A 9287-nucleotide genomic window follows, 5' to 3' on the forward strand; every position below is an offset into this window, starting at 1 on the left:
CGCTTAAGATACTTTGCTTTGAGGAGTGCCCTAATCCTGCTACAAGTTTTGACCAGCATGTATGTACATGGCGTTCACATGCTGACTGCCTCCTTGCTAAATTGCTATCTACTGTTTTGCCAGGGCACATGTACTTACGCAATCACTGTAATTATTAACAATCTGATGAGCTAGGGCTGGGCTATGCTATGTTCTGGCCTCTTGTGAGAATTCGCTTGCATGCTGTGAGATTCAGCCTTCAACTGAACTGTTAGAGTGTTCGTGCCTCCTCTGGGAGCCAGTTTTCTCTTTTTCATCTCAGCCCATGCTTGGGGAAAGCTTTGTGCCAGTACTGCGACTCCAGGTCATTTGCATTTTGTCACTTCTTGGGTTCATTTTGTAAGCCACACTGCTTTCATCTGCTGTGCCACTGTAGTTCAGACCACTGAATTTGTTTGGGAAGCAAATCTCTTGATCACCTCTGCTTGCCACAGTGCTAGAGAGCTGTATGAGAACTCATTAATTGAATTACTGTCAGATGAGGCTAAGCTGGAAATGCAGATACCAAGGACTGTTCAGTGCAAAGGTGAGCTAAGATAGGCCACCACCAAAACATAGACTTCAGTTGTCTGGTTCTGCAGTCTCAGTTCTGTTGTTTCACTTCTGAAGATTATATGTACTGCACAGTCCCAACAGAAACTGGTGGTGGCTACATATGCAAAATGTTTGTACCAGGATTGTGTGAACTACCTGTATGAAGTCAATGAAAAGATACTGCAGTGGAGCAATAGAAGGTAGAACATGCTGCAGCGCTTCATTGTGTCCATCTCTGAGAAGAGTGTGTTGACTGATGGCAAGAAATTCTTCAACACAGATCATATGGTGAAGTCCAGGATAGATTTTCTGTTGATATTTGCATTGCCACAGTGCTCCCACATAACTTATCTGATGTAAGCCTGCTTATTCTAGTGTCAGCATGCCAGAATCCACTGAGATGTGTGGATGTGCTACCAACTCAGTTGCCAGGAGCAGAGTATGCCCAGGCTACCCCTTCATCAGGCTGAATAAGAAATGCTGAAAGGTCTGTGAGGGCAGATGAAAGCGGGAGCTTAGTCACAAACATGGCTGTTTCTTTGGAAAGTTGTCTGCATGCTGTTGCTTTTTTGATAATTCTGGTGTGTGTGTGTGTTTGTATGCTTGAAATATCAGCGATTTGCAGCTAATGAATATAGAATCATAGAATCATTAAGGTTGGATCAGACCACTAAGATCACCTAGTCCACCCCTCAGGCAATCCCCACTGTTCCCACTAACCACATCCTTTGGTGCCACATCCACACAGTTCTTGAACAGCTCCAGGGATGGCGACTGCATCACCTCCCTGGGCAGCCTGTGCCACTGCCTCACCACTCCTTCTGAGAAGAATTCTTTCTTAAAATCCAGCCTGAACTTTCCCTGTAACAACTTAAGGTCATTATCTTTTGTTCCATCATAATATATAATGAATGTGAGCAGTTAACATAAGTACAGCTGAGAGCAATTGGATTTTATCAGATTCATCTGATCTAGTTACCAACCTTCCTGGTTAAACAACCAAGCAAAGAGCTGCCCCTTCTAAGGGCACCAAACAGCATTTTCAGTTTTCCTAGCTATGTTTCGAGCCTGTCTCTACCAGCTCAACAATCTTCTGAATGTACTTTCATCAGAACTGCTAGAATGCAACAGGACTTCTCAGCTGATGCAGGCTTTGAAAAGCATGCCTGCAAAGTCACTGTGCTGCTGAATTGTGCTGACCTGCCAATGGCAGTAAGAACTGTTCTGAAACAACAGCAGTATAGTGTATATTTGCAGTTACTTGGAGGAAAACAGATGCATTTTCCTATGCTAATTGAAGTGGTTTAGATACTATACATATGCTCTTTTTAGCATTTGGGTGCAAATTCTCTACTTTGAAAATGAAGGAGGGAAATAGTTTATGCCTCTGGCTGTGGATATTGTTCAGAACTGTGGTACTGTTTTTATCAGCTTCGCACTTACAGGAATGTTTTGGGGTATATGTAACTTACTGGCAGTTCAATGGGTGGTTGTATTTACTTTGCTGGCTTTTCCCGTTGAAGGTACAATAGGGAACCTGTTGAACTTGAGATTATTTTGGTTGTTCTTGTAATACGGTTTTTGTGTTTCAATTGCTTCAAGATCTTGGCTTCCCTTATTAGCTAGTATCATTAAGTGGAATTTCCCCCTTGAAAGCCCTTAAAGAATATTTCAGTGCTATAATCACAATTACTGTTTAATCTTAAAAATTTAACTAAGGGTAACGTTGCTTGTCTTTTTTGTGTAGTTACAATAATGAGCATTATATCACGTTTCAGATAGTAAAATGAGCAGAAATGTAAAAGCAAAATCACTTGCTTTTCTGAGTCATGAATATCACCCCTATGTTTGTATTAGGTATACAGTTGTACGTTTTTCACTTTCAGTCAAAATCTGAGAGTAAAACGTGGTGGTGGCTGCATCCTTCAGATGTGCATTGCTAAAGAGTGTAGATACACGCTTACACTGGATTAGTATGAAGTATATACTTTATAAATCTGTTCATCTGCTCATTTCTTCGTGCCATGCACATACAAGAGTATGAACTTTCAAAGCTTGGCAATGAACAAGGGATTGTTATGCTCAAGGCACAGGAAAAGCTATCCTTGCGCAGAGGTATATACAGTATTTGAAATATGTTGCTTCTGGTTTGGGGTGAAAGTGAAAAATAACTTTTGGAAGCTGGAAAGCTCTGCCCAAAGATAGCATTTTGGTTTCAGGTTACCTACTGGAGAGTTGTTAATGATTTAATTTGGCTGGTACACATTCCTCTGAAATTTTTCTCCATTGTACTGTGGGTTGCTATGAGCTGGCAATTTGTTATCTCAGCCAGCTTGGAGGTATTTTAAAAAACAACAAAGAAAGCTCTTGTTGAAGTTCCAACAGTTCCACTACAGTCTTTCCCACTGTCGTAGATTCAGTTTTGAGAAGTCATGTAGACATCAGTTTAAAGACGATTCTTTACCCAACATACCAGGTGTACTCCTTACAGTAGGCGCAAATAATTATCTGCTCTTGCTTTGGTTTGTTATTTTCTTGGATTCCAGTCATCCAGTGTACATTAACCGTATTTGCCCTTTCATGTGTTTTATGTAGTAACTTGCTGTCATTTAGTTAAGGTGAGCTTTATGAAGGTGATGTCAGCTGTTTAGCACTGGCAAAAGGAAGGCCCTAAGTATGTGCCAAAACTTGAGTCTTGCCAGATTTCCCGATATAATTTTTTTGTAAGAGCACAGGAACTCTGGAGACATGTTGGATTCAGAGTCCATTGTGACCTGGATGTTTTGTGGCTTAATCTACTACAGGGAGAATTGCTCTATGGAGAGTAGACCCAGAACAAGCAAATTTAGAGACCATTGTTCAGAACTAATTTCTAATATGTGAGTTCTACTGAAAAATCTATTGATAGTAGTCTTGTCAGTCTCATAGCAAGGAAGCTCTTCAACACTGAATTTTTGGTGAACGCCGGGGCAGATTTTCCTTCTAGGCTATACTGGAGTTGCACTGTATTTTCTTCTAAAAGGGAGATAGTTTTGTTGGAAGCTTGGTGCAGGCTTTTGAGCTCTCTTTTCATAATACAGTATTGTTTCCTATACATTTTTCTGATATTTGCATCAACAGTTTTGGGAATTAAATAATATAAAATAAACTCTTAATGGTTTTTGTGAGGTATTGTAAGATGTGGACCTCCATGACTCAACGGACTCTTCTTTTCCAGCTGTTCTGTCTAGAACCCATTGCCTGTTTCATAACACATGACAATAGGATGTTTTAGGAATACATGAATGTCATAGGGTCCCCCTGTGATTTAAGGCTGACAGACTCACACCCTTCATGCCTTTGAAGGTGCATTGAAGGGTCAAGGCCTGTAGCAAGTCTAGTTGTGTGAAGGTACTTGGAAGCAAAATGGCCTGTGAAATGAAAAGCAAAGATGCGACAAGAGCCTGATGTTCCTTTTATTTTTGATATTGTATCTCTGTTTTTAGCTTTTCAACGATTTATTCAAAAATAACGCAAACCGCTCTGAGAATACAGAAAGACGACAAAATCAGAACTACTTCATGGAAATGATGACTGTAGAAGGAGTCTATGACTACTTAATGTATGTTGGTAAGAAGCGATTTCTCTTAGTTGTTCTTATACTTCTTTTCATTATGAAGTTCAGGTTCTTTGGCAGGAAATAAAATTCTATTGTAGTAGTCGTATATAACCTAGGACATGCAACCATAACACTATACAACTTAGGAAGATAGCCATTTATAAGAAAAGCAGCAAAGAACCCTTATTGCTGTGCTAAAATATTGCAGTTAATCTTTCATTATCATTCAATTCTGCTTTATCTTTCCGCCTTTCTGCATGTAGTTTTGTGGGTTTAGTTCCTTCCGTTTCCTCAAGCAAGCATATAGAAATAAATAAAAGAACTAAATAAAAGAGTATTTGATGAGTAATCTGGACGTCTTTTGAGTCAGCAAAGAAGTCGTGATGACTTCTTTTGACTACTTGGTCCTGGTTATTAAGAGAACCATATAAATATCTGTTCCTATAACTTTGCAGGTAGAGTGGTCTTCCACATTCCTGACTGGCTGCATCATCTCCTGATGGGAGGAAGAATTCTCTTCAAAAATACATTGGAACTATACACGGACTATTACTTGCATTATAAGTTAGAACAGCTATGTGAGGAGCACCGTTTGGTTTCTCTGATAACGCTGCTGAGAGGTCAGCAATGGTTCCATATTTGATTGAAGTGTTGCTTTAATTTGACATTTGAAATCCCTTCTTTTGAGTCATTTAGTATTACGCTGTAGTGCTGAACTAAAGCCAGTGGAACTCTAAAAGTCAGGTGGGCCTGTAAAACCATTCCAGAAATTTGTTGCTAAAAGGTGATGTTAGCCCTGTTGTCTATCAAGCATGATTTACAGGGAAAAATACACAACAAAACAAAGGTATTATGAACATTAATTTGCAAAGGTGCGCAAAGGAGAATAAAGGTGGGTTAGTATGTCAGTTTGTGAATGGTTCATACTTTCTTTAAATTAGTTTTCACTTATGTGCTGCTTTAGGCCTGCTTTAGGGCATTTTTTTTGTGTGGGTTTTTCTTTTAAATTCTCTTCATTATGGTAATTTTAACCTTCAAAGATGGGAAGAAGGCAAAGATTATTTAAAAAGAAGCAAACAACAAAACCTCACAACTGTTGCAAAGTGTAATGGGACCACGGTCTCAGCTAAATGAAACTTGTTGCCAAAACTGTGCAGTCGAGGCCAACTCTGTCCATATGAAACCAAGAATATTGTAAAGGACAAAACAAAATGAAAACAACCATCAAGACTGAGCAGCAAATACTTCCTATGAACAGTAATTTTTACAAGGTGATTGTAAGGAAAATTTTAAGTAAGAAGATTATGACTAACGTAAAGTAGGGTTGAGCCAAAAGTGGAAGGTTATTGCTTTCAAAAGTTGAGAAGAAATAAATTGGCAAAAGATTCTTGTCCTCTAAGTGCATGGGTTATTCTGGATTTGATCAGGCTAATGTAATCAAGGCTCAGAATTCTCTTCCAGTTAAGGTCGTGCAGAAAAGCAGCTCAACTTTGAAGCCATAATCCAAACCAACTTTCTTATGCTGGTGATAAAATAACTGCCTAAAGATGGTTTCATTAATGTGTCTTCACTGCAGATGCTGTGTTCTGTGAGAATACCGAACCACGCTCTGTCCAGGACAAACAGAAGAGAGCAAAGCAGACTTTTGAAGAAATGATGAGATACATTCCAGGTTAATAATGGCTCTTTATGGCTGTATTAATTGTTCGAGCAGAAGTGTAACGCAAGTACAGTAATGTTAGCTTTCCAAATAAAATAATTTCTGCGCTGCTTAGATATGACTGGAATACTTAGGTGTGAAAAACGAAGAATCCCAGAGTTCATTTCATCATTTAATTCAGTGTTGCTGTGTAAGGCTGCAGTGTAGTCATTCACAAAGACTTGGGGTAACAGAAAACTTCGCAAATGTCCTTAAAACTGTGGTTTCTTTATGTTTAGCTTGTATGATTTGCATTTTATCCAACTGCAGACCAGGTAAAGCAGTGATAGAAGAAGCCAGAAGATAAATCTGAGCTCGTTTAAACTATATAAACTACAGAAGGGCTCATTTTTTGGGTTATTCAGAAAGTAATTAAAACATTCCAACTTGCCACATATTAAACAAAGCATTAGGACAACAGAATGAAATTCTTATAACAAATGCTTCGGTGTGCAGCACTGAAAGATGAGGAAGGAAGTACCAAAGGAATATTTGTTTTTTCCGCTGGTTACTTAGAAAGGATAAAATTTGAACTCTTTCTTTAATTAAAGCCTTTTTTTATTACTGGAGATAACAGAAAATGCTTTCATGGAATTATAGTGGTATTTTCATGTCAACTAAAACAAATGCTCAGGATGTTACTTATTTAACTACAACTATATATCTTATAGCTGTTTTGCAATGCTTCCTAATGACTTGTGTTGGTGATATCTGGCCTAGATTTAATAGGCAAGTGCATTGGGGAAGAGGCTAAATACGAAGGCATCAGGCTTCTGTTTGATGGCATGCAGCAACCAGTGCTCAACAAACAGGTAATTTGCAGCACTTGGGAAACTTGCCATTTCCTGAAGTGAATGCATGGCTATAGCAGAGGGCAGAACTCTCATCCAGAGCAAAGATAAAAAGAGGTGATGTTGCTTTGGTCTAACTTTGTGTCTGGCTGATGCCATTTCCTTCATTTTCTTTTAGTTAACTTACGTGCTGTTGGACATTGGGATTCAAGAACTCTTCCCAGAGCTAAGTAAGGTATGTGCTAACACTGTTCCAATAGGTACAGAATTCTTCAAGCTACTGACATGTTTCATCATTGTTGCATGCTTGTTGTTGTTCCCTTGTAATATGTTAGGTTTTTGGTAGATAATCTGCTTTTTACTAATGTGTTGAAATCTTGTGGATCTGGCTTTCCTAACTTCTGTTATTTAGGTTTGAAAACCCACATAGGCCTATTTACCTATCATGCAGTGATTGTGTGGTACCTTTCAGCAGCACCAGACTGTGATCAATTGTCAGGATCCCTGTGCCTTTCTGTTTGATTGTTTCCATTTTAATTCAGGGATTTCCTGTTCTTCAGATGTGAGTTCCACATGCAGAGCTCAGATAGAGCTCTAGCACTTCTATTTGGTAGATAGATTTCTTACTCCAAGTTTGGTCTCTGCAGCTTTAACTTACTCCATTGAGATAAAGAAGAAAGATACACATTGTGATCCATCTCACTGGAAAAAAAAATTTAAAAATAGCCCTTTATTTATCTTTTGGATTTTTGTTGCATGAGTCCCGTGTCCAGGAACTACCAGAGTACACCACAGGATTGAGCAATGATTTGTTCAGCATAATAAGCAAATGACAGATTTCAGGACAAGTTAGGGCACCTTCCATTGTTGCCACTGAAATGAGACCGGCTTGGCAAGTCTAACCTACTCTGTGCATTGGTTCTGTAGCTCATGTATTTAGGGCAGTGTTTACACAGTCAAGAAACAAAACCAAAAATGATCCAACCATCCAAGCAAATAAGGAAGTAACCTGGTGACCTGTGTGCTGCATGAAAGACCTGACCTAACCCTACTGTTCTACTGCATGGAAATGCTTTTCTCTCACAGCAGCTAGCAGTAAATGTATAGGAATATTGGTCTGTCTTCAGATAGTGCTGGAGGAAAGTGAAGGCTTTGTGTTAAGCATTTGAGTTGATGGGAATAGAGGGGAGCGATTAACTGTCTCACGTTTCAGTAGAAGAAAGGAAGGGGAAGAAAATGCTCCCACCAGAAACTTCATCTGTTTTCTTATCTCAGATATGCCAAGAGTAAAACAGAAGGAAGTGTTCCCAAGGTTTTTGACTGTAGGGCTTAGATGGGAGGGTTGCAGGACTGTAATGGATTAAAAGAGGCAGCTGAGGGAGGGCCGATAGATAGGAAGAGGCAAACACAAGATGAAGAGAGAGGAGGGGTGGAAGGCAGTGTTTTTTATATGGAGCCCTTAATTCTAAAACTCATTTCCCCTAAATCACTGCAAACTGCCCATGAAGCCACTTGGGAAGAGGACAGTTTGCTCCAACCAATTTTAATGCAAAAGTTTAAAATGAATTAGTGGCTATTTGGTTATCAGTTGTATTGGGAGTGGAAAAAAGAAATTGTTGTAACGTCTCTGTTGAGCAGGCTGGTCCTTCTTGTGTGATACCAAAATGTGATTGCAGGTGGTGAGGAACAAAGATATTTCAGCTCAGTCAGCATTTAAAGAGAAAACAGCGTCCTGGAAGTTTTGGTTTGAGTACTGAGCGTTCAGAGGGGCCATAGCAATTTCTGTTGGAGGGGACATGGAACCTAATTCCAGCTCTTGGTACCTACTTGTTGGAGTTGCATCCTGCTACATGTACATGCAGATAGATAAGCTGTGGTTAATGGCACTGTATGTGAGTGTACAATTTACAAGGATAGAAGTGGAAAAGTAGTTCAATTTTCCTTTGATACGGTGTGTAGCTTGTCCTTTGGGAGTTTGTTCAGGCAGGATAGGAGGAAAAGGGTAAGCTGAGACAGGAGAAGCTTTCCTAGCACAGGAAGAAAAGAAATCCAGTAGTAAAAATATGCCACTGCATATTTTTTTACACATCCTTACAGAGACAAAATTTGCTGTGTATTAATAAATGCACTTATCATTAAAGAATGGAGGAGGCGAGAGCTTCCAGAAAAGGAATAAAATACCTACTTCAAGGAAAGTATTAAAAACCTGGGAGCAGTAGCCTTCCTTTCTCTTATCTCTGATTTCCAGCAGATATTTTCAGATCTCATTCTGTTGTAGATCAGTTGTTCATAGGTAAATACATATTTTCACACTTACATCAGTTTCTTTCTTGATTCCTGTTGACAGGGTCCAAAGGAAGCTAGCTCTGCGACATGTTGGATGTGAATGCTGGGACCTCACTGGTCATGCGGTAGAAACATCTTCTGTGCACTAATGTAATGGGTGTGTGACGTTTTAGCCTTGCATTGTATATTTTCTTGTAAATAATATTAAATCTAAGTTCTAAAAATCTCTTTCTGCTATAAAGACATTAAAATTTAATACCACTTACAAGTAAATAACATATATCTGTATTTTAATTTCTTTAGCTGTTATCAGTAAAAGCCAGATTCATTTCCCCAAAGT

The 9287-nt window shown here is 39.1% G+C and overlaps 1 protein-coding gene across 4 annotated transcripts in view; it reads left to right on the plus strand.

Moving 5' to 3' along the window:
* The window catches only part of SNX14 (sorting nexin 14), a 45534-nt gene extending 36314 nt beyond the window's left edge, over positions 1-9220 (plus strand). For 3 of the 4 annotated variants that reach the window (XM_015858883.2, XM_015858886.2, XM_015858887.2), the window contains 6 exons: positions 4059-4182; positions 4627-4791; positions 5748-5843; positions 6591-6682; positions 6840-6896; positions 9009-9220. In XM_015858883.2, coding sequence (XP_015714369.1) covers positions 4059-4182; positions 4627-4791; positions 5748-5843; positions 6591-6682; positions 6840-6896; positions 9009-9047 — 573 coding nt within the window. In that variant the 3' untranslated portion in view covers positions 9048-9220. The remainder of the gene's footprint in view (positions 1-4058; positions 4183-4626; positions 4792-5747; positions 5844-6590; positions 6683-6839; positions 6897-9008) is intronic. The other variant, XM_015858888.2, reaches the window with a different exon arrangement.
* Positions 9221-9287: the final 67 nt, after the last annotated feature.

Source organism: Coturnix japonica, chromosome 3 (genome assembly GCF_001577835.2).
Source record: "Coturnix japonica isolate 7356 chromosome 3, Coturnix japonica 2.1, whole genome shotgun sequence".
Classification (NCBI taxonomy): domain Eukaryota; kingdom Metazoa; phylum Chordata; class Aves; order Galliformes; family Phasianidae; genus Coturnix; species Coturnix japonica.